The following is a 24,474-nucleotide window of genomic DNA, read 5'->3' as shown; positions in this document are numbered from 1 at the left end:
GCCCTCTCACTGAGGCTTTCACTTCATGCCTGGACAGTTTTGGATTACAACACTACATTAATTTCCCAACACACTCAAAAGGACTTGGTTTGCTGCTCCGGAGTCACTCCTTTCAACTGCTCTGCAGATCATCTCCCCATTTCTGACCATATGTTAATTTCATTCACCACGAACGTAACACTGTCCAAAACTAAACCACTACGGGTCATCTCATGTGGCAATATCAAAAACATTAACAGCCCTCACATCAGGTTTGGAAACATCAACTCCTCTGCCTCTACTGATGAACTGGTCTCTCATTATAATAATGGTCTTCACACTCTGTTGGACCCACTTGCTCCATTAAACACCCGGACTGTATCCTTCACCCACTCTGCCTCCTGGTTCTCATCCCATCTACGCCAACTCAAAGCCACAGGACGCCAACTGGAACGGCTCTACAGGAAAACTGGTCTCACTATTCACAAGCAGATGTACCACAGCCGTAATTCTGTTTTACGAGGACTCTCTCCAAAGCAAAATCACAATACTATGCTGAATTAATCGGGCACTATTCTCACTGGTCACCAACACCCTCCGCCTACCCGACTCTCTTCCTCCACATTTTTACTCAACTGATTACTGTAACTCACTGATGGCATTTTTCAATACAAAAATAGACCGGATCCGCCATCAGCTGACCCCTCACACCTCCTGCAGTTCGTCTCGTCCTGTTCTCCCTGTTTTGGCTTAGTGGAGGCGCACACAAATTTAAATGTTTGTATTTATCTTACTGCAGATTTGAATAGAAAACATGGCACGTTTTCTTTAAAACCATTTATCATAGCCAGAAACTGTAAATTAATAAAACACATTTAATATTAAAAGTTAAGATAAGTAAAGAACGGCCCCAAAGGAAAAACGGAAACGGAAGTTAGTCCAGGTGTGTTTGTGGTTGCCATGGCTACGTGCAGCCCGTGTGTGTGACTGCAGAGAGACTGAAGATCAGCTGTTTAAAATGCTGCTGAGTCAAAGAAGAACAAGATGTCGGGAGATAACGGGACCGACGCCTCACTCCGTGGCCGTGGTGAGACACCGACACGCTCCACTCATCACGAGGGGCGGGACCGGACAAACAGTCCACGGGGATCACAGTAACAGCAGTACCGAGCTGACGGTGTGACGTCATCAGCAGAGCAGAGGACGCCATGTCTGTAAATGAGATCAAACATGTTGTTTAATGTTCAGGTGAACTCAAACCGTTTATTACGATCGTGTTCTCGCGATGCTAATTTGCGTTAGCGCGTTTATGATAACTCCCATTATGAGTTAGCATGGAGCTAACAGACTGTGGGTGGATTCATGTTGTGTCCTCTGCAGCTGGTTGACTTGAATTAGTTTTTGTGAAACATCTTTTGTAACGTGGCAACATGAACCTTAAATGCGTCTCTGTGTTTCCTGTCGGAATGTTTGTTGATGCATCAGCTGACAGGAAGTAAACACGGACCAAAGCTGTTGCCGTAGCAACAGCATAACAGTGGAAGTGTTTTTTTCCCAACTGTCTTTATTGTGCATAAATTCAGTTACAGAAATACTAATCGATACAGACGAGAAAATAAATCACAAATACATTTATATTTATTAACATGCATCATATGATTTCATATTATTTAATAATTTAAAGCTAACGTGCTGCTCAGTGAGTTATTAAAGTCTTTGTCAGACATGATTGGTGGGTGTGGACAGGACGGGACAGTCCTCCTGTAGTAGTTAATTCAAATCTCAGATTATAATGAATGTCTTTGTTTTGTCTCAGAGAGCAAAGTTCCCGTCCCAGAGACCTGCGGACCAGCTGATCCTGGACAGACAGAAACAAGACGCTGCTCGAGACAAAGTCCTGGACTTCGCTAAGTCCCAGCGGAGCTGTGACATCAAGACTTCATGGCTGAAGAGTTCAGAGCGCCGTTTCCTGACAGGAACCATCGAGAGACAAGTCCGAGCTGCTCTGGACCAACAGAAGATCCACGTGGACGAGAGGAGGGACAGGTTCGTCTGTGGAGGGACACTTTTACCTCGTCTGGTCTCATAATGTCTCTCTACAGCGGGCACGAGTTCTCAGATCTTTACTGGAGCAAAAGAAGCAATATCACAGTGTACAATTACTCTGTCTGTCTCCATCTGTCTGTCCCCACCTGTCTGTCTCCATCTGTCCGTCCCCACCTATCTGTCCCCACCTGTCTGTCCCCACCTGTCCGTCCCCACCTATCTGTCCCCACCTGTCTGTCCCCACTTGTCTGTCTCCATCTGTCTGTCCCCACCTGTCTGTCCCCACCTGTCTGTCTCCATCTGTCCGTCCCCACCTATCTGTCCCCACCTGTCTGTCCCCACCTGTCTGTCCCCACCTGTCTGTCCCCACCTATCTGTCCCCACCTGTCTGTCCCCACTTGTCTGTCTCCATCTGTCTGTCTCCATCTGTCTGTCCCCACCTGTCTGTCCCCACCTGTCTGTCCCCACCTGTCTGTCCCCACCTGTCTGTCCCCACCTGTCTGTCTCCATCTGTCTGTCCCCACCTGTCTGTCTCCATCTGTCTGTCCCCACCTGTCTCTCCCCACCTGTCTGTCTCCATCTGTCTGTCCCCACCTGTCTGTCCCCACTTGTCTGTCCCCACCTGTCTGTCCCCACCTGTCTGTCTCCACCTGTCTGTCCCCACCTGTCTGTCTCCATCTGTCTGTCCCCACCTGTCTGTCCCCACCTGTCTGTCTCCATCTGTCTGTCCCCACCTGTCTGTCCCCACCTGTCTGTCTCCATCTGTCTGTCCCCACCTGTCTGTCCCCACCTGTCTGTCTCCATCTGTCTGTCCCCACCTGTCTGTCCCCACCTGTCTGTCTCCATCTGTCTGTCCCCACCTGTCTGTCCCCACCTGTCTGTCTCCATCTGTCTGTCCCCACCTGTCTGTCTCCATCTGTCTGTCCCCAACTGTCTGTCCCCACCTGTCTGTCTCCATCTGTCTGTCCCCACCTGTCTGTCCCCAACTGTCTGTCCCCACCTGTCTCCCTCTGTCTGTCCCCACCTGTCTGTCCCCACCTGTCTGTCTCCATCTGTCTGTCCCCAACTGTCTGTCCCCACCTGTCTGTCTCCATCTGTCTGTCCCCACCTGTCTGTCCCCACTTGTCTGTCTCCATCTGTCTGTCCCCATCTGTCTGTCCCCACCTGTCTGTCTCCATCTGTCTGTCCTCATGTCTACCTGTCTGACTGTCTGATCTGTCTGTCCCCACCTGTCGACTGTCTCCATCTGTCTGTCCCCACCTGTCTGTCTCCATCTGTCTGTCCCACCTGTCTGTCCCCAGATGTCTGTCCCCATCTGTCTGTCTCCACCTGTCTGTCCCCACCTGTCTGTCCCCACTTGTCTGTCTCCATCTGTCTGTCCCCACCTGTCTGTCTCCATCTGTCTGTCCCCACCTGTCTGTCCCCATCTGTCTGTCCCCACCTGTCTGTCCCCACCTGTCTGTCACCAACTGTCTGTCACCAACTGTCTGTCCCCACCTGTCTGTCCCCACGTGTCTGTCTCCATCTGTCTGTCACCTGTCTGTCTCATGTCTGTCTCATCTGTCTGTCCCCATCTGTCTGTCCCCATATCAGCAACTGTCTGTCTCATCTGTCTGTCCCCACCTGTGTCTCCCCACCACCTGTCACCCACCTGTCCCCCGTCCTGTCTGTCTGTCCCCACCTGTCTGTCCCCATCCTGTCTGTCTCCATCACTGTCTGTCCCCACCTGTCTGTCCCATCCTGTCTGTCACCTGTCTGTCCCCATCTGTCTGTCATGTCTGTCCCCACCTGTCTGTCTCCATCAAACTATTAAAGTTTCATTCGTTTCATTCTGAAAGTTTCATTCTCATTAGAAACTATTACAGAAAGTTTCATTCTCATTAGAAACTATTACCAAAAGTTTCATCCTCTTTAAAAACTATTACCAAAAGTTTCATTCTCATTAAAAACTATCACCAAAAGTTTCATTCTCATTAGAAACTATTACAAAAAGTTTCATTCTCTTTAAAAACTATTACAAAAAGTTTCATTCTCTTTAAAAATTATTACCAAAGTTTCATTCTCATTAAAAACTATCACCAAAAGTTTCATTCTCATTAGAAACTATTACAAAAAGTTTCATTCTCTTTAAAAACTATTACCAAAAGTTTCATTCTCATTAAAAATTATTACCAAAAGTTTCATCCTCTTTAAAAACTATTACAAAAAGTTTCATTCTCTTTAAAAATTATTACAAAAAGTTTCATCCTCTTTAAAAACTATTACAAAAAGTTTCATTCTCTTTAAAAATTATTACCAAAAGTTTCATTCTCATTAAAAACTATTACCAAAAGTTTCATTCTCATTAGAAACTATTACAAAAAGTTTTATTCTCTTTAAAAACTATTACAAAAAGTTTCATTCTCATTAGAAACTATTACAAAAAGTTTCATTCTCTTTAAAAATGTTTCACAAAGTTTCATTCTCTTAAAACTATTACCAAAAGTTTCATTCTCTTTAAAAAGTATTACCAAAAGTTTCATTCTCATTAAAAACGATTACAAAAAGTTTCATTCTCATTAGAAACTATTACAAAAAGTTTCATTCTCTTTAAAAATATTGATAAAAGTTTCATTCTCATTAAAAATTATTACAAAAGTTTCATTCTCATTAAAAACTATTACAAGCAGAGGAGTTTCATTCTCATTAAAAACTATTACCAAAAGTTTCATTCTCTTAAAAACTATTACAAAAAAGTTTCATTCTCTTTAAAAACTATTATAAAAGTTTCACCTCTTTAAAAACTATTGTAAATGCATTACATTCTCATTAGAAATTATTACGAAAAGTTTCATTCTCATTAAAAACTATTACCAAAAGTTTCATTCTCATTAAAAACTATTACAAAAAGTTTCATTCTCATTAGAAACTATTACAAAAAGTTTCATCCTCTTTAAAAACTATTACAAAAAGTTTCATTCTCATTAGAAACTATTACAAAAAGTTTCATTCTCTTTAAAAACTATTACCAAAAGTTTCACTGTCTTTAAAAACTATTACAAAAAGTTTCATTCTCATTAAAAACTATTATAAAAAGTTTCAACCTCTTTAAAAACTCTTACAGAAAGTTTCATTCTCATTAGAAACTATTACAAAAAGTTTCATTCTCATTAAAAACTATTACAAAAAGTTTCATTCTCATTAAAAACTATTATAAAAAGTTTCAACCTCTTTAAAAACTCTTACAAAAAGTTTCATTCTCATTAGAAACTATTACAGAAAGTTTCATTCTCATTAGAAACTATTACCAAAAGTTTCATCCTCTTTAAAAACTATTACCAAAAGTTTCATTCTCTTTAAAAATTATTACCAAAAGTTTCATTCTCATTAAAAACTATTACCAAAAGTTTCATTCTCTTTAAAAACTATTATAAAAAGTTTCATTCTCTTTAAAAATTATTACCAAAGTTTCATTCTCATTAAAAACTATCACCAAAAGTTTCATTCTCATTAGAAACTATTACAAAAAGTTTCATTCTCTTTAAAAACTATTACCAAAAGTTTCATTCTCATTAAAAATTATTACCAAAAGTTTCATACTCATTAAAAACTATTACAAAAGTTTCATTCTCTTTAAAAACTATTACAAAAGTTTCATTCCTCTTTAAAACTATTACAAAAGTTTCCTTCTCTTTAAAAATTATTACCAAAAGTTTCATTCTCATTAAAAACTATTACCAAAAGTTTCATTCTCATTAGAAACTATTACAAAAAGTTTTATTCTCTTTAAAAACTATTACAAAAAGTTTCATTCTCATTAGAAACTATTACAAAAAGTTTCATTCTCATTAAAAATGTTTTACCAAAAGTTTCATCCTCTTTAAAAACTATTACCAAAAGTTTCATTCTCTTTAAAAATTATTACCAAAAGTTTCATTCTCTTTAAAAACTATTACAAAAAGTTTCATTCTCATTAGAAACTATTACAAAAAGTTTCATTCTCTTTAAAAATTATTACCAAAAGTTTCATTCTCATTAAAAATTATTACAAAAAGTTCCATCCTCTTTAAAAACTCTTACAAAAAGTTTCATTCTCATTAAAAACTTTTACCAAAAGTTTCATTCTCTTTAAAAACTATTACCAAAAGTTTCATTCTCATTAAAAACTATTACCAAAAGTTTCATTCTCTTTAAAAACTATTATAAAAAGTTTCAACCTCTTTAAAAATTATTACGAAAAGTTTCATTCTCATTAAAAACTATTACCAAAAGTTTCATTCTCATTAAAAACTATTACCAAAAGTTTCATTCTCTTTAAAAACTATTACCAAAAGTTTCGTTCTCTTTAAAAACTATTACAAAAAGTTTTATTCTCTTTAAAAACTATTACAAAAAGTTTCATTCTCATTAGAAACTATTACAAAAAGTTTCATTCTCATTAAAAATTATTACCAAAAGTTTCATCCTCTTTAAAAACTATTACAAAAAGTTTCATTCTCATTAGAAACTATTACAAAAAGTTTCATCCTCTTTAAAAACTCTTACAAAAAGTTTCATTCTCATTAAAAACTTTTACCAAAAGTTTCATTCTCTTTAAAAACTATTACCAAAAGTTTCACTGTCTTTAAAAACTATTACAAAAAGTTTCATTCTCTTTAAAAACTATTATAAAAAGTTTCATCCTCTTTAAAAATTATTACCAAAAGTTTCATTCTCATTAAAAACTATTACCAAAAGTTTCATTCTCATTAGAAACTATTACAAAAAGTTTCATTCTCTTTAAAAACTATTACCAAAAGTTTCATTCTCATTAAAAACTATTACCAAAAGTTTCATCCTCTTTAAAAACTATTACCAAAAGTTTCATTCTCTTTAAAAATTATTACCAAAAGTTTCATTCTCATTAAAAACTATTACCAAAAGTTTCATTCTCATTAGAAACTATTACAAAAAGTTTCATTCTCTTTAAAAATTGTTACCAAAAGTTTCATTCTCTTTAAAAACTATTACCAAAAGTTTCATTCTCATTAGAAACTATTACAAAAAGTTTCATTCTCTTTAAAAACTATTACCAAAAGTTTCATTCTCATTAGAAACTATTACAAAAAGTTTCATTCTCTTTAAAAACTATTACAAAAAGTTTCATTCTCATTAAAAATTATTACCAAAAGTTTCATCCTCTTTAAAAACTATTACCAAAAGTTTCATTCTCTTTAGAAACTATTACAAGAAGTTTCATCCTCTTTAAAAACTATTACAGAAAGCTTTGTGCTTAGGACAAGCAGTCATGTTTTCCTTCCTATTTGAAACAATGAAGTTAATCAGGGTAGACTTTGATGGGTCCTTTAAATTTGGTCTAATTGGTTCTTCAGTTGTGACAGATTGAAATTTGCACACAACTACTTTAAACTGGATGAATCATTTGACAACCAGGTCTGGTTTAGGTCACCCAGGATCAGTAGCTCAGAATGCTCAAACTGAGTGAGCAAATCAGCCAAAGCACCAATCGCACCAGCAACAGCCGATGGTGGTCTGTAAACACCAGCAAGATTAAATGACTTATCATGAGATGCATTCATTTTCAGAATAATCAATTAATAACAGTGAAGTGTTGTTGTTGTCCAGAGGGGTATTCCAGAAAGCGGGTTTAGTGAAAACTCTGAGTATGTTGAGCATGAAATGAGGGAAACTCTGGGTTTTCAGTTCCAGAAAGAGAGGTAGATCAAACTCTGAGTCAGTCACCATGGCAACTGAGTCTGTGAACATAACCTGCTCGCTGGTTAGGTTTCTCTCTGTCTCCTCCCTCTTACAGGCTGTTTCATTTCCTCATTCATTCAGTCCGTGTCAAAGCTTGTATCAAAGCGCGTTCATTAGCGGAGATTTACCGTCTGTCACAGTCTAAATCCTGCTGGATATTAGTTTGTTACTCAGGACTGTCTGAAGTTACTGAATTTATGCACATCAGTCATTTCTTTGGACATCAGCTTTTGTCTTTACATTCAAATATTACACAGCGAGAATTCACCCTCAGCTCAGAATCAAACCTCTGTCCTTTTTATATTTATTATTTTTATAACACTGTGCACAAGGATCAGACTGTCAGTCTGTCAGAGCAGCTCCCACATGTTTATTGCACATAATGTGTAGGTCTAATTATTTAAATGTTAAAATGGGTATGAAGCTTTAGACACGTAGTATCAGTGACTAATGATCTCTATCACTGATGTCACTGGTCGCACTGATGGAACATAACTCCTATAGCCTAATATTGGGGATTATATGTTCATATTTCTGAGTGAGCAATGGTGCAGCATTTCACTGTCTTTACATTTACTACATTTGTAGCTGAAATAAAGTCACTGAATGCTGTTGAGTCAAGATACAAATAGATGTGCAGCATTTTCAAATCTACTGTATTTTAACCTCAACGTCTTTTCAGGTGCAAATCACCAAACATATTATTACTGGGTCAGACTGTGAGTTTACAGTCATGTCTTTATGTCTTTGATCTATAGCCTAGCCTATATGTTTGAAATCTTCTGCCTCCTGTGTTTTTCCCCATCAGATTAAACCTGAACAAATATATTATGATATATTATTAATATAATGTAATGTATCTACAGCCTGATACACAGTCAGATTCCACCACTTTATCTTCATTAAGGAAATGTAAGTCTGATAAATGATGAATAAACTTTTTTATTAACTTTATGGTTAACTTATTGACACTTTCCTCGCTCTGACTCAGGCTCTTCTTTTAAAGATAAACGTGCACCGTCTGCTACACATGCATTAATATCTCTACATCCACTGGATTAAAATGGAGGCGCTGTCTTTTATTGACCTGTTGCCATGGTGAATCGTGGAGTCGGAGCTCCATTGATGATGGCTTTTTATTGTCGGCTTAACTCAGAGTGAACATACTCAGAGTTGACTGAACTAACTCAGATCAGCTGTTCTGGAACCGGTAACTCAGAGTTCAGGGTTAGACTCAGAGTTTGTTGAACCTCCTACCTGGAATACCCCTCAGATGAGTCTCATCTTGTCTCCACCAGCTGCAGCAGCAGCAGATGCAGCAGCTGCAGCAGCAGCGCCAGCAGCAGACGACGCTGCAGCAGCAGCAGGGAAGACGGCGGCAGCTGGATCAGTGTCTGCGGCTGAAGATGAAGCGTCTGGCTCGAGAGCAGCAGGATGAGCTGCAGCTGGACATGAACATCCTGCAGACGCTGCTCCAACAGGAAACTGATGACAAACAGGAAGCTGCTCACAAGAAGGTAAATCCCAGACTTTACCTGTGATTAACCATCAAAGACTCTCTGACACACTGTGACAGCCAACCCCATCACAGACTGTCACTGTGTGGGGGGGCGGGTGGTCCCCAGAGTTAATGATAGGCTTTCAAAAAAAAAAAAGGAGCTTTTGAGTCTTTTAGTTTTTACCGTTAGCGTCACACTGCTCAGCCTCCCATGTAGTTAGTCCAGGAGGATCCTCTGTCATGAGAAATAATATGAAGGAGTTTAAAGTGCTGAAAAAAATCAAACCTTTATAAAGCTACTGTTTCACAACAGTTCATTATGAATATAACATGAAATGAAACAGTGAGCCTGCAACAGATGGATGAAGTACGTTACTGTTTAGATACAACAAGCAGTGTGTGTGTGTGTGTGTGTGTGTGTGTGTGTGTGTGTGTGTATAATCAAAAACACCTGAGACCATGTGGACTATAACATGTGAACTGACTGTGTAACAACCGTCTCCAGCTGACCTGACAGACCTTTGGGCTCGCCACCACACAGCGTGAGCCTGTTTGCTAAAAGCTGATGGAGGAGCAGCCTGTTTTTGAATATCTGAAACATGTCGACCTCCCCGCTGTACTCTGTGTTGTTCAGGCTGAGCTGCGTGAGGAGCAGCGGAGGTACCGGCAGTATTTGTCTGAGGAGCTACAGAAGCAGAGGAGGGAGGAGGAGGAGACGGAGCAGCTGATGGAGGAGAAACTGAAGGAGGTTTGGGCTAAAAGAGAGGAGCAGAGCCGACTGCAGCGAGAGGCCAGAAACAGACTGATGGAGGAGGTGATGGAGGCTCGACGTCTGCAGATCCAACACAAACGTAAGAGACACGCTCTCTGTCAGATGTAATTATTACTCCACTGCTGAAAGTAGTTCCTTAGTTTTGTGTGTGTGTGTGTGTGTTGCAGTGGACCTGAACACACAGAAACAGGCGGAGCTGTCTGCAGAGAGAGACGAGCTGAACAGAGTGATGGAGGAGATGAAGCTGATGGAGGAGGAGGACAGGAGATGGTGAGTCCAGGACACGCTCTCTGATCAGGTTGTAGATCAAATCTGATTATTGTTTATTTGGACTGTTTGATGTTTGATGATGTCACAAATTCTGCCGCCACATGATTTCAGTTGGATTCAGTTTATCAATCAATCAATCAATCAATTTTATTTATAAAGCCCAATATCACAAATCACAATTTGCCTCACAGGGCTTTACAGCATACGACATCCCTCTGTCCTTATGACCCTCACACCTGATCAGGAAAAACTCCCCAAAAAACCCTTTAACGGGGAAAAAACGGTAGAAACCTCAGGAAGAGCAACTGAGGAGGGATCCCTCTTCCAGGACGGACAGACGAGCAATAGATGTCGTACAGAACAGATCAGCATGATAAATTAACAGTAATCCACATGACACAATGAGACAGAGAGAGAGAGAGAGAGAGAGAGAGAGAGAGAGAGAAGGAGAGAGAGAGAGAGAAGGTGCCCAGTGTATTATAGGGGGGTCCTCCGGCAGACTAGGCCTAAGTCAGCCTAACTAGGGGCTGGTACAGGGCAAGCCTGAGCCAGCCCTAACTATAAGCTTTATCAAAGAGGAAAGTCTTAAGTCTAGTCTTAAATGTGGAGACGGTGTCTGCCTCCCGGAGCGTAACAGGAAGATGATTCCACAGGAGAGGAGCCTGATAGCTGAAGGCTCTGGCTCCTGATCTACTTTTGGAGACTTTAGGGACCACGAGTAACCCTGCGTTCTCAGAGCGCAGTGTTCTGGTGGGATAATATGGCACTATGAGCTCTCTAAGATATGACGGAGCTTGACCATTTAGAGCTTTATAAGTTAACACTAGGATTTTAAATTCAATTCTGGATTTTACAGGGAGCCAGTGCAGAGAAGCTAAAACAGGAGAAATATGATCTCGTTTCTTAGTTCCTGTTAGTACACGTGCTGCTGCATTCTGAATTAGCTGGAGAGTTTTTAAGGACTTACTAGAGCTACCTGATAATAGAGAGTTACAGTAATCCAGCCTTGAGGTAACAAAAGCGTGGACCAATTTTTCTGCATCTTTTCGGGTCAGGATAGGCCTAATTTTCGCAATATTACGCAGATGAAAAAATGCAGTCCGTGAGGTTTGTTTTAAATGAGAATTAAAAGACAAATCTTGATCAAATGTTACTCCGAGGTTTCTTACGGTAGTGCTAGAGGCCAGTTTATGAGGCCTGTGATGGATATGAGACGATATATCACAGACGCTGACACCCCCTCCTTTGTCTTCTGGCCATCAAAGATAAAAACAGTCCCTCCAGAGAAAAGTGTTGGCAGGGCGCTTCATCCCAGCACTTTTTTTACATGATGCACTTAGGTTACTGTGACCTCACAAAACGTGGTTTTGGCCTTAACTCAGGTCATAATCATTAATTATGACAAAATGTCGCACTTGGGCTGCGACAGTGTGAGACTCATAGTACGATAACCATCTCAGAGAGTATCACGAAATGGTTGAACAGATATTTTACTGCAAGAACTGAAACTTGAAACATTTTGTTGGACGTTTTTTTGGACGTTTGTGTTAAAATCTCTAATGACAAAAAAAACTCTATGATACTCTATGACTATGATAACTTTCATATCACTGTAAATATCGCTGGTACATGGCTGCAACCCGACTACACACAAATGTCAAACAGGATAAAATCATGAAGGTCAAAGGTCAAAGGTCAGCTTGACTGTGACATCATCATGTTTAACATCATATCTCAGGAACAGAATTGGTAAGGTGGTAATTCTCCTTTCAGTGCGACACTGTTGATTGATCACTGAATGTGTCCGTCAGTTACAGTCCTGGTCTGTGTTGGTCCTCTCAGTCAGAAGCAGAGCTCCGAGGCGTACCAGGCCGACCTGAAGGCTCAGATCGAGGCTCAGCAGTGGCGCCACAGTGAGCAGAGAGCTCAGGAGGAGAGGGAGCAGCAGCAGGGTGTGATCCTGCAGCAGCTGTACGAACAGAGGAAAGACCACATCCTGTCCAGACCTACGTCTCACGCCAGCGCCCCCCATCCGTTCAGACGAACAGAGGGATGCACCAGGTCTGCCTCCAGACAGCGACACACAGGGTCAGCCTGCGCAGCCCCACGTTACTCTGATGGTTTATATGAATAAAAGTCTGTCCACATTGTGAGCTTCACCTTCAGTCCTTTCACCCAGAGTTCCCACAGATCCTTACAGAGTCTCCAAACCTGTGTTAAACTGTAGGAACCCTGTAACGAGACACAACCAAACGACTTCTAGATAACAGCTTCCAGACCTCAACATTTATGTTCCAAAGAAAAGTGAGTGTTGTGGCATAAGCCAGTTTATTGTGATCATTTGAGCTGCACTTGCGCACTAGTCAGCAGAGGGCGCTGCTGACTGTTGGTTGTTGTTGTTAACCAGAGTTGAAATAAAGAACGTGGCTGCTGCTGCCAAGAGTATGCTCTTCTCTTTCGTCTGTTTAGCTTCTTAAAAGTTAAGTTAAGCACTTCACAAGTGTTTCCAGTATCAACAGCTGTGAGGACTTCCTGAGGGCTGCACCCCGTCGGGGGTTTTATCCTGTTTGCATTCACATGGCTGATCCAAACGCTGACGTGCCGTCCTGTGAAGCCTGATTTATGTTTCAACAGTTTGAAGAGTTGCTCAACAGAAATATTTTCAACATTGCTCACCTGTAGAGTTCTGTTATGTTGCGGACGACCAGTGTGGATTTCATTGATGAAAATTACGATTCGGTGAAACACAGGGCGGCAGATGTGCTTAAGTCCGAGTTTTTATGAGTGAGCAGCAGCAACTCCTCCATCTTATTTGCCAAAGAGTGGACATTTGCCAGGTGTATAGACGGGAGCAGAGCGCGTAATCTCCGCTGCCGTAGCCTCACCAGCACCAGTGCAGGACTGATCAATGTGTGGGAGTTCCTCTCTGGTGGAGGTGACCAGTGAGGGGCAGCAGAAAGCTAAAAAATCTAACTAAACCAGGAGAAGGAGAGAGCGAAGTCCCGAAGCGGCCATCTTGGTTCTAAATAGAGTCAGTCGGTTGCTCACAGACGTACTGTGAGCTGATCAGTCAATAAAGACACAGTTGATATGTTAAAACACGTTTACAGCTGTCTGTGCAGATTACACTAAACTTGACCACACAAAACTTTGGGCAGAGCCGTGGAGACGACTGAAGCCTGTCACTGGAGCATGAATCACAAACATTGTGCTGCTTTTTAACTTTTGTTGGACGACTGTAAATCAGACTGTGAGCCGGCTGACATTTGGCGCAGGAACGTCACTTTTGTTTTGACGAGTCAAAATCAGGTTTTGTTTCCTCCGTCACGTATCTGCTCAGTAAACCTGGACTTCACTGTTGCTCCATTGTTCTGTGTTTCCTTCGTCACCTGTTGTTTGCGTCACAGATGTATGATAATAACTTGACACTGGCCCACAGGAGGTCAACCACGCTTTGAGGCCAGTTTTTTGTAGTGGCCAAACAGTGGTGTGATGTCACGTGATGCCCAAAAAGACTTTTCCCATTGACTCACATCATGAAAGACAGGTCTGTGTGGATACATGTTTTGAGTGTCACAGCTCCTGAGAGACGACTCGTCTCATGATCACGATTTGATCTGTTCAGTCTGATGACGTTTGGAAAGTCTAAAGAGCCGCGAGATTAAACCATTTTATCTCCACTCAAGTTAGCGGAGTGCTAAACAGGAAGTCAGCTGTGTTCAGCTGTGCTCGGCTGTCACCCCCCCGCCCACGGGTCCCTGCTCAGCTCATAGACTTTACATTGTGATGACATCACTGTTACAGGTGGAATAAAAGATCAAGTCCGCACACCAGAAGCTGCTCCTTGAACAATTTATTTATGTGTTACGTTTCGGGCCCCTGCCCTTCATCAGACATAAAGTGAATGTGAATACACCTCCATATATACACACACAACCCCTCAGGGTCACCTGACACAATCAAGTGAATAAACCACAGGTGTGAGAACAATAATCATAATTATCAAACAGAAAAGAAAAATATATTTCTGATTGATGAGAAACAATCTTTAAATGCACTTTACAAAGATTCTTTAAGAAGGTTCTATCAGAAAATCTTTAAGAATATGCGCAGGTATAAGGCCTGCAGTGCAAATATAAATATGAACAAATCCCACACACTTTAAATATCACATAAAGAGAACATCAGGTGAAGACCATCATAAATTTATGCGATATTAAAAAGGGGAAAAAAATGTTCTGTAGAGGCGTCTCTAATAAATATCGAACACAGCGTTATGGCAAGTGCAGACAATATGAGAAACATGGCTCACACAGTAGTAGCAGAAAACAATCAAATCCAACATCATACCAGCTACTGAGGGAACAATGTAAACACAAATGACAAGTTCCCAAAGGGCTTAATGTTGATTTTGACTTGAGGCCTTTTTTATGATGTGTGTGGTCCGTGTGCTTCATTTCTATGGGTCTAGGAACTTGTCATTTGTGTTTACATATTCCATACTTACTTTGTGGTCCAGCACCCAGCATTACATTTTTTTGGGATGTGCATGCTACTTTCACCTGTTATCACTGTTACAGGTCTCATATATTATGTCATGTATTGTGTTTTGTATTATGTTTGTGCCCTGCTTGTGTTTCTTATTTTCCTCCAGGTTCTCTGAGTTCCTGAAGCAGCCTGTGGTCACATGACCCCCAGGTTTAAAAGGCAAGCCACGCCTCCTTCTGTCTCTCTCTCTCTCACCAGCTGCAGGCCATGCTGCAGCACTCCAGGCTGTTTGTCCCTTTGTTTTGGGTTTCTTACTGCTACCTTACTTAACAAACAGTCTTGCATTCAGTTTTTGGTCCCACCATTTTCATTGTGTTGCTTCCCGTGAGCCAGGGTTGCAACATAATGGGGGCTCGTCCATTTCTGATCATTTCCCCTAGATTTCTGTTGGTTCCTTGGTGTTCCTTTGTTGCTTGCTGGAGTGTGGAGGCTGTGTGCTTCTCTCCTTTCTGGTTTGGGTTTGGTTTGGCGAGTATGGTTGTCATCTGTAGGCCACACATTTCAGTGCTAGAGCTCCCTGGTTATGTAGGGCGAGTGTTCCAGCTGGACTTTGATCCTTCCAACGGTTCACTCTTTTGTTGTTTTTCCTTTTTTGTTTTCGAGGGTATCCTGGGTAGGGGCACGCTCCAAGCTTCTGCAGTTGGCTGTGTTTTGGCTTTCTGTGGAGCTTTGGTTTTTGCGTTTAAAGCCGCCTCAAGCCTGGTAACCTCAGAAGATACTTAGGTTTTAGTCTGGTGAGGCAGGTGTCCAGGGTTGCTCCACTCTGCTCTGTGTTGCACTGGTTTTGTGGTTTGAACTTGACAGCCATGCTCCCTGTTTGTTTGTTCATCTGGAGGGAGGGAAGAGAGAGCATTCGTGAAGTTAGGTGAGTTGTGCCAGGAGTGGCACTGTGTTGGGTCCATGATCCTAACTTTAGTGTGTTTAGTGGCTTTTGTGTTGAGCTCAGTGTGGGCTTGTGTAGATGAATATTACCCTGAGTGTTTCTGTGACCTTGTGCATAACCCTGATTACTAGCAAGCTCAATTCTGTGCTTGTGTGGGGCAAGTAATCTTTTGTGCTGCCTTGCTGGCTTGAAGGGTAATAGTTGTCTACATTGGATGGTAGTGTAGCCATCTTGTGTCAGCTGTGTGCTGTGTTGGACCCGTCTTGTGTTTTGTGCTGTATGCATAGCTAAAGGAGCAGCAGTGGTTGCTTTGTGTGAAGCCCCATTGTGTGTGTGATTGCTTTATGTGTGTCCCTTAAGGCAGTGAAACTTGTCAAGCAAACTTTGCTGAAACAGTGGCAACTCTTGATGATTTCCTTGCACAGCCTTGTGAAGACGTTCTCGAGAGTTCACCAAAGAATAACTTCTTCAGCTGGCATCTAGCTATGATATTGAAATTTCTAATGATGATAAAAAGCTGAAAAAGAACATTAAAGATTCGATTAAAAAAGAGCTTATGAGTAGAGGCGTGTTGAAACCGTCTCCTCCAGCAGCTGAGTTTGTCATGCCTGTGTCCCCTGTTGCATCTGAGGCTGCAATCCAGCGATGGCACAGGGAGTTGGCTCTAAAAGAATATGGCGAGACACTGGAGCTTTTCAGACTCTGATGCTCTCCCATATAGTGACCAGTCTTTTCTTGGTTCCTATGCTTTGGTTAAGGGGTTTGGTAATGAGATTTTTGCCCCTACCCCTACACACACTGACACTGAACTCCGACTTGGTATCTGGTGAAGTTGTGGTTGCTCTTTCCCCACAGCTTCCAAATGATGTTTCGTTGCTCCTTGGAAATGATCTAGCTGGGGCCGAGTTTGTGTTGCTCCAAAAGTGAGTTCTGACCCTCGGTTAGACATTGCTCCTGATGATGCTCAGTTGGTGACGGAGCCGACGGCAGATCCTACTTCATGCAGTCGGTTCAAAGACACTGTGTCAGAGGATGACGGTGCTGCAGAGCCTTTTGAACAGGTTTTGGTTGGCTGTGCTGGTCCTCTTCCATGTTGTGCGTCTGGGGACTGGGATCCTGTGTTGTTGCCGCCTGCTGTTGAGGTTTTTTTGGGTTTGTTTTTTTCCCCAAGTTCAAAACAACTTTATTTAAACAACTATTTTTTACTGTATTTGGAATATTAAGACACAATGAAAGAACATGATAAAGAAGAACTGCAAAGTCAAATGACTCTCCTTCTCCCTTCTTTTCTTGTCACTCTTTTCTCATGTATATAATGTAACGGTGTCAGTAAACAACAACAGCAACAAACACAACAGTATGAATAGGAACACTATTTGAATATTTGAACACTATTCCAGCATGGACAATACTAGAGTTGTGAGCCCTGGCTTTTGAGCTCACACAACAGCTTGTCAAGTTCTACCTCACTGTCATCAGAGTCCTCCTTTCCTTTGTCCTCCTGCTGGCCCCATGAGCTTCACCCTGTGGCTGGTGGACCTGAGCCCTGTTGTTCGAAACCTAGATAAGGGATTAAGCCGGGATATGTTGGTTATCCTGGTTTAACTTAGCGTTGATTCGGTTGTTCGAAAGCAGAGGCACATATATGTTGCCATGGAGATTTATTCTGTGCACTCAGCCTGGTCCCGACCAGGTTAACAACCAGGCTTAGTTTAGTCTGGTGTCTTATCTGTCCAGTCAGCTGTCACTGCGATCCGAAATCAATGTGTTTCACCGTCATTTCATGTTCTTATGTGTGTATTTGCCTCATTTTGAACAAAATACATGAAGTATACAATAAAAAAAAACATTTAACGTTTAAAACATTCTTTTTGTCATAGCCTAATTATTCGTGTGATAATGTGTTTGTCTGTATATCTATGTTATATGTTCAATGTCCTTTATGTTGGAACCTGTTTCAATGAGCTGTACTGGAAACAAATTCCACCAGCATCAATCAATCAATCAATCAATCAATCAATCAGCATCGTCAGGTGCATACAGGGTGCATATAATATTGGGAGCAATCTGGGGTGAACACAGCCTTGATGTAGTTTTCTTGTTGTGCCCTGCAGACATTTTGAAAAGCTGTATTTTATGTCAGCGCCTGGCGTCACAGTCAGAGTACAAACATGTGCGTCCCACGACAGGAGAGACCTCATGTTCTCTGTAACTGGGTGGAAAAACACATCTGCAGATATCGGTCTCAGCAACCGTACAGTGAGGACGAAGGTGGAGGACAGGCCGCCTGATCTGACGTAACTTACAGTTGATATTGTGCAGCGGTGAGAATTAAAATACAACATTAATTAAACAAGTCAGCTGTGTTTTCTTGTCATACTGTGGTTACCATGGAAACAACATTCAGTTTGATCAGTGTTAGATTTCAGGTCTGTAATGTTCAGAGACGACTGGTGTCAGCGCCACCCGTGACTCTACACCTTTGCCCTCCGTACGTCACATGACATTCTGGTAACATGCAGTGCTGAAGACGAGGGACAAGTTACATGAAAGCTTTTATTGTGAAAGAGTCATTGTGCAGCTGATGTAGGACCAGTCTCACCAAACCCTCATCAGGACCTTCTCTAATGCCCGACTGCCTCCAGGCCGTCGCACTGCTTTCATTCATTACTGTGCTTAGTTCTTTACTTCTATTAATTAATTACATATTTATCTATTTATTTGTGTATTTATTCGTTTTTGTGTGTATTTCTTTGTTTCCAGATTTATTTGTGTATTTGTTTGTCTTTTGTTTCCAGCTAGGCTTCTCACTGGTTTTAACAGACGACATCACATCACCCCTGTTCTTGCTTCCCTTCACTGGCTCGCTGTCTGTTTTAGAATTGATTTTAAGATTTTACTGATCACTTTTAAGGCACGTCTGGGTCTGGCCCCTAGCTATATAACAGATATGTTGACCCCATATGAGCCTGTACGCAGCCTCAGATCCTCGGGCAGGGGCCTTTTGATTGTTCCAGAGTCGAGGCTGAAGTCTAAGGGCGACCGAGCTTTTTCCATCAGGGCCCCTCGGCTTTGGATCGACCTGGCAGAGGACATAAGGTTTGCAGAATCAGTAACTTCCTTTAAATCACTTCTTAAAACCCATTTTTATAGACTTGCTTTTATGTGATGTCATCCTTCTCCTCTTTTTTTCTTGTATTGTTTATCTATTAGTGTTTTAGTTGTATTTACTTATTTTATTCCCTTTGCTGTTTTCTCCTGTACTCCTTGCTGCTACCTTGATGCTGCCATGTTGTATATGTCTGCCTCTGCTACACTGTGTGTTGTTGCTGTCTTACCTGCTGCTGTCATATTGTTGATTGGACTGATTTTGCTTTGTTTGTCAAAGCACTTTGTTTTTAAAAGGTGCTATATAAATAAAGTTATTATTATTATGTATGTATGTGTTTGTTGTTAGTAGAGTCAGGACTGGTCCTCCGTACTCCTGCTGCTCTGCACGGCTCCACAGGTGAGCTGTGCACAGGTGTTGACAGTGGCTGTTGTGGGTGGAGCGGCAGGTAAACAGCTCATACCTGCAGAGGGAGTGTTCTGGGAGTGGACTCATTACCTGATGTAAGAACAAGAGTTCTGCTCAGACAGGTCTGAGTCGTGCTGCTTCCCACAGTCGGACCAGCTCATGTCTTTAAACTTGACGCCACATGACGAGCTACTGATGATCTATTGATGATCTATTGATGATCTATTGATGATCTACTGACCTGCTGATTACCCTGAGAGGATGACCAGTGATTATTACCCGTACTCCAAGGTAAAGGTCCTTTTTAATCTTTCTGAGCTCTTATCTTCTGATCTGTGTCGGTTAATGTTCAGGTGATACAACACACACACACACACACACACACACACACACACAGATTATCAGCATTACACCACGTCAGTGATAACACACACTCTGCCTGGTTCCTCTGATACAGTGTGTGTGTGTGTGTGTGTGTGTGTGTGTGTGTGTGTGTGTACAGTCAGCTTCAGATACAACCTGTAACTGCTGCTGGGGAAGTAATCAGATTACCACACTGTGACAGTACTCTGTTACTGGGATGGTTCCTGCACTGAGGACGGTTCATCACAGCTCCACTGGGCCCCATTACACTTAACCCTTTCCTCACCAGAGTGTTGTGTTGCAGCAGGATGGCTGTTACACAGACATCAGACTGAAGAACAGACCGTCTGTTTCATTGTTCTGTCTCGTTCTCATTTCCTTGCGTCAGTCTGAACTGTATCACTAATAATAATCTCTTTGAGTTGCAGCTGTGGAACATGTTGACACATTCAGTCATCGCTCAGTGTTCTGTTGTCTCCGTCTCCTCCGTGGTCGTCATGGAGATTCGTCCCACCATCTCGTTTGTTTCTTCGTCCAATCAGATTCAGAATGTTGATCAAAACAGGAAGTGTCAGAGTCTGAGTCCATCAGCGTCTCCACCACTTGTGCAGCCGTAAACTTTTCCGTCAGCATTTTCCTGCAGTTTACAAGCGGCTACATCTTCTTCCTGTTGCCAGCGGGTCTTCTTCTTCATTTGTTTTTGGACACGGCGGTGCTGTTCTGTTTCACGAGATGTGTAACAGCACCCCGATTCACGGTATATCTCGTCAATGGCGGGAATCAGGGCGCTGTTACACATCTCGTGAAACAGAACAGCACCGCTGAGAGTCAGACTCAGTGTGTTTCTGTTCCCTCAGAATGAGCTGTTTATATCTCCACAGGCAGCAGGTCCTCGTCTACAGAGATCACCATGTTGCACCGCCATGTTTCTACAGTAGCCCAGAGCGGACAAACCAAACACTGACTCTAGAGAGACATTCATGTGTTCATGTCTCCTGCACACTCAGCACACCAGAGAAGTTTCAGTTTGTTGCTGTCTGCAGCTTCACCACTAGATGTCACTGACTGGACCTTTAAATAAAAGTGAAGAAGTTTAATCAGGACGAAGAATAAAGTGATAATAATCTTTACTCATGAAGCACTTTCTTCACGTGTGGATCATTAAAACAGACGAGACATAAAACGACGACTTTATAAGAAGTGATAAAAACACTTCAAATTAACTTTAAACTGATTAAAGTCTGTTGGAAGAAGGGACTTAAAGACCCTGATTGGTCCACAGCCTCGGGGCTCTGACAGCAGAAACATTAATCAAAACAATTCACCCTTTGCTAAGCCCCGCCCCTCGAATGGTGGCTGGCCAATCATAGCGCAGCATCGGCCAGCACAGCTACACAGCTGTGCTCCACACACTGACAGATGCGTCAGGTCTCAGATGAATATTAAATATATCACGTGTCGTCATATCAAACTACAAACTTTATTAATCATTCATAAAGTCTGAACCCTGACATGTGATCAGGTTCTGTTTCTGTCCGTGTCAGAATCAGCTGCAGACTGACTCTGCACAGATGGCTGCCATCTTGTTTTTACATGGATCAGTGTATAGTGGTCTGTATGGGACAAAAAGTGTCCCTGAACGAGGACAACAGGTCTGAGTTCAGCAGGATGAAGGATGAGGAGCAGCAGACACTGACTGGGACGTCCTCATGTGAGGACGCAGGGTCTCAGGAGGACAGAGACAGGATGATGTCGTGACTGACCCTGCAGACTGATGATGATGATGATGATGATGATGCAGCTTGTCACTCAGATCCTCTGTATGTTGGTGTGTGTGACGGCAGCACCATCTTGTGAGGAAGGCGATTAGATTCAGTTGAACAGGTTAAAGGAGGTGTTGACCTGAGCTCACCTGTGCTCCTGTTGGCTCTGGATGATGTCACAGTCAGCTGCTGCTGAACTGAGCGTGCTCTGTAAACAGGACGGCGTCAGTGTGAACACCAGGTGTGTGAGTGTGAGGTCACGGTGACCTGTGTTGTCTCGATGATGATGAGGCTGCAGCAGGATCAGGTAACAGCACGCTCTCCCCACAAGATGGCGCCCTCGTCCCAGAATGTAACACGACACTGTACGGACTGTGTGTGTGTGTGTGTGTGACACTGACACTGTTTATTGTTTGTGTTTGTATTCTGAACATTTAAAGGGAAAATTACAGAGATTAAAACTGTTGATATTGTTTATTTATTTAAGTTAATATTAAAATCAAGTATATATATATATATATATATATATACGTGTTAAGTTTTAATATTTTTAACAGTTTGAAACGATCGTCTTTTTCTCTTGTTCATATAAACAAACACTGTAAACATGGAAAACATTTTGGACTCTTGTTTTTATGATGTTTTTTCATCACAAGAATAAAACGTTAATATTTTACTACGTAAAGACGTATGAAATAAACAGAAGTAAATAAATGTGCGTATAAATAAACACAAAATTAAATATTAGATTAAATAAACATATAAATAAATACAGAAGTAAATATGGAAACAAATAAATTAATATTGAATAAATAAATAATTGATCATTTATAAATTCTCTTTTAAAACTTGTCAAACACATCAACTGTGTCGCACAACAAACAAAAACACCGGACGACATGTGTTTAATATGTTGTTTTCCACCTGGTCACAGGCCGATCACTCTGTGTATTGATCCTGTGAATGATCGATGACGTCACGTCACGTGACGCCTCAGCGGCCTCTCAGGACCGTCTGTGGGGTCGCGAGCCGCAGGTTGAGACCCGGTGAAACTGCGCTCCCATGAGCTTGTGTGTGTGTGTGTGTGTGTGTGTGTGTGTGTGTGTGTGTGTGTGTAACAGCCAATCAGAGTGTGCGCGTGCTGTCCGGAAGTCCTCACTCTGCGGCAGGTTGTTGTATTTGATTTAACGGGACGTTACCGACTCTTAACGCGGTGGATTAACGTGTGTCGCCGCTGAAACTGCGCAGTGTGGTTACCGGAGGCAACAGCTGCCGTTACCGGGGAGCACGAGGCTGACTGAGAGCCGAGGCTTCACCGAACAAACTGACCGAAACTCCGCCGGGAACACCTGCCCGCCCCGCTCCGCTCCGCCCCGCGCCGCGCCGCCGCACCGGGGACATGGGGACTCAAAGTTGTCCGGTTGTTTAGACGAAGAAACTTCCGGTTACACGGATTCTGATGGATTCTTGATGGGAGCGACGGCACGAGCGTAGTTTGTTGGTCGGTTGTTCGGGAACAAGATGTCTGTGAACGAGTTGTACACAAAGGTGAGTCCCTGTACCTGAGAAACACTCTGACGTCACACTCAGACACACAGACTCCATTCAGAGCTCCGTCTGATCAAAGCTGCAGCAGGTTGTTCCAGCCGGACTCACCTGGCCGCGGCGGCTCGGTCACGGCTCGTGGTGACAGGAAGTTGAAATATTAGAAAGCTCGTGTCTGTGTGGCGGGTCATGTGTGAGCCGGATGTACCGGAGGACCGGGGACACGGTGCCACGGTTCTTGTGTCCAGTTGTGATGTGAAGGTTTTTGTCACAGGCGACGCTCTGCCTTGAATTTACATATTTTTGAATGGGGTTCAGCACAGCAGTGACAGGTGCAGGTGCAGGTCAGATTTAGATAGTTCAGTGTTCCACTTTATGATCTGTAATCACTCCTAAACATTTTGTGTCATATACTCTTTTAATTTCAGCACCATGTAAGTTCAGTGTTACTTCACAGTGAACCTAACACCAGCCAACACCATCACTTAACTTTGATTTTCATTCAGTCAGAACTGATTAACGTCAAACCTTTTTTAAAACATGGTCAGTTCCCTTTTTACTGGTTTTAATAACTCTTTCATGTCCTCACCTGAACACAATAAATCTGTATCGTCAGCAAACCTTACATATTTCAACATAATAGATACAAATATCATTTGAATAACTGAGGTCCCAGTACTGAACCCTGGGGAACACCACAGTTACTCTGCTATGATGGGATTCACTGTTGTTGTAGTTTTACAATCTGATTCCTGTTTATTTAAATAACTTGTTAACCAAAGTTGTGCCATGCCTCGTATAGGGCTGGCTGATGTAACGACTGTGTACGACATATCGATATATTTTCAAGCAAGATATAAATGTGGACACTGTTTATATTGATAAAGTCAAGTTGTGTTACATGAAGTGTACCAGCGTTCATCTCTGCTCTGTCACACACTCCTCACAGCTCCGCCAACGGAGGTCACGTTACATAATTCAGCTCCGTTACAACTCACAAGGTTCACAGACATGTTTTCCATAGAACATGCTAACGTTATTAGCACAAGCCTATGGCATTTTACATTGTATAAACTAGCCTAACAGCTAGCAGAGATTTCCTCTGCTTATATTTCAGGGAAATGGTTTCAGCTTACAGAGACAGACAGGAGGTCTGTGTCACTGTGACGTGGAGTTACAGTTCTGAGGAGGTGCACGTCAGGCTACAGCTCTAAAAACTGTTGTTGGAGAACTTGTGAATGAGTGAGGGGGCGGATATAACGGGGTCGTCACTATTATGAATTTGAACCACTTCAGCCATTTTCATTTGATCAGGAGAAGTTCCAGTGAGAGAGGATTTATCACACATGACGGAAACACAGTCAGTTATTCTTTGACATGTCACCACTATGACCATCTGTAGAGTTTTCACTGTTAAACTTTCTGACCACTTGTGAAGTCACCATTTGATGTGATGATGTTTGAGTTTCATCAGCTGGGTCAAAGTTGTCTCTGTGACATCACGTCCACCTTAAATTCATACGGACAGTTAACCTTTATGTTCAGGACACATCT

At 42.0% G+C, this 24,474-nt stretch overlaps 3 protein-coding genes across 8 annotated transcripts in view; 2 read left to right on the top strand and 1 right to left on the bottom strand.

Moving 5' to 3' along the window:
- The first annotated feature begins 908 nt into the window (after positions 1 to 908).
- cfap53 (cilia and flagella associated protein 53) lies at positions 909 to 17,574 on the top strand. Its single transcript, XM_049603736.1, has 7 exons — positions 909 to 1,066; positions 1,796 to 2,025; positions 3,619 to 3,694; positions 9,060 to 9,278; positions 9,894 to 10,110; positions 10,199 to 10,301; positions 12,144 to 17,574. The coding sequence occupies exons 1-7, from the start codon at positions 998 to 1,000 to the stop codon at positions 12,433 to 12,435; spliced, it is 1,206 nt and encodes a 401-aa protein (XP_049459693.1). The 5' UTR covers positions 909 to 997; the 3' UTR covers positions 12,436 to 17,574.
- Positions 2,075 to 3,472, bottom strand: LOC125905942 (eukaryotic translation initiation factor 3 subunit A-like). 4 transcript variants are annotated; one of them, XM_049604273.1, is made up of 3 exons: positions 3,411 to 3,466; positions 2,718 to 3,189; positions 2,075 to 2,661 (listed from the first exon to the last, which is right to left on the bottom strand). In XM_049604273.1, exons 1-3 carry the CDS (start codon positions 3,422 to 3,424, stop codon positions 2,242 to 2,244), a joined length of 906 nt encoding a protein of 301 aa, XP_049460230.1. In that variant the 5' UTR covers positions 3,425 to 3,466; the 3' UTR covers positions 2,075 to 2,241. The 4 variants fall into 4 exon arrangements, 1 of the variants encoding a protein (XP_049460230.1); XR_007451718.1 differs by lacking the exon at positions 2,075 to 2,661 and having other exon boundaries at positions 2,671 to 2,927; positions 2,998 to 3,189; positions 3,411 to 3,472; XR_007451719.1 differs by lacking the exon at positions 2,075 to 2,661 and having other exon boundaries at positions 2,671 to 2,885; positions 2,998 to 3,189; positions 3,411 to 3,472.
- Positions 17,575 to 19,399: 1,825 nt separating the features above from the next.
- Positions 19,400 to 24,474, top strand: part of myo5b (myosin VB) — a 58,420-nt gene continuing 53,345 nt past the window's right edge. For 2 of the 3 annotated variants that reach the window (XM_049604266.1, XM_049604265.1), the window contains exon 1: positions 19,400 to 19,540. In XM_049604266.1, coding sequence (XP_049460223.1) covers positions 19,511 to 19,540 — 30 coding nt within the window. In that variant the 5' untranslated portion in view covers positions 19,400 to 19,510. Of the gene's footprint in view, positions 19,541 to 22,412; positions 22,924 to 24,474 lie in introns of those variants that run through there. The other variant, XM_049604267.1, reaches the window with a different exon arrangement.

Source organism: Epinephelus fuscoguttatus, linkage group LG18 (genome assembly GCF_011397635.1).
Source record: "Epinephelus fuscoguttatus linkage group LG18, E.fuscoguttatus.final_Chr_v1".
NCBI classification, from domain to species: Eukaryota; Metazoa; Chordata; class Actinopteri; order Perciformes; family Serranidae; genus Epinephelus; species Epinephelus fuscoguttatus.
Note: the sequence above shows the minus strand (reverse complement) of the source record. Positions and strands in the feature narration are given on the sequence as shown.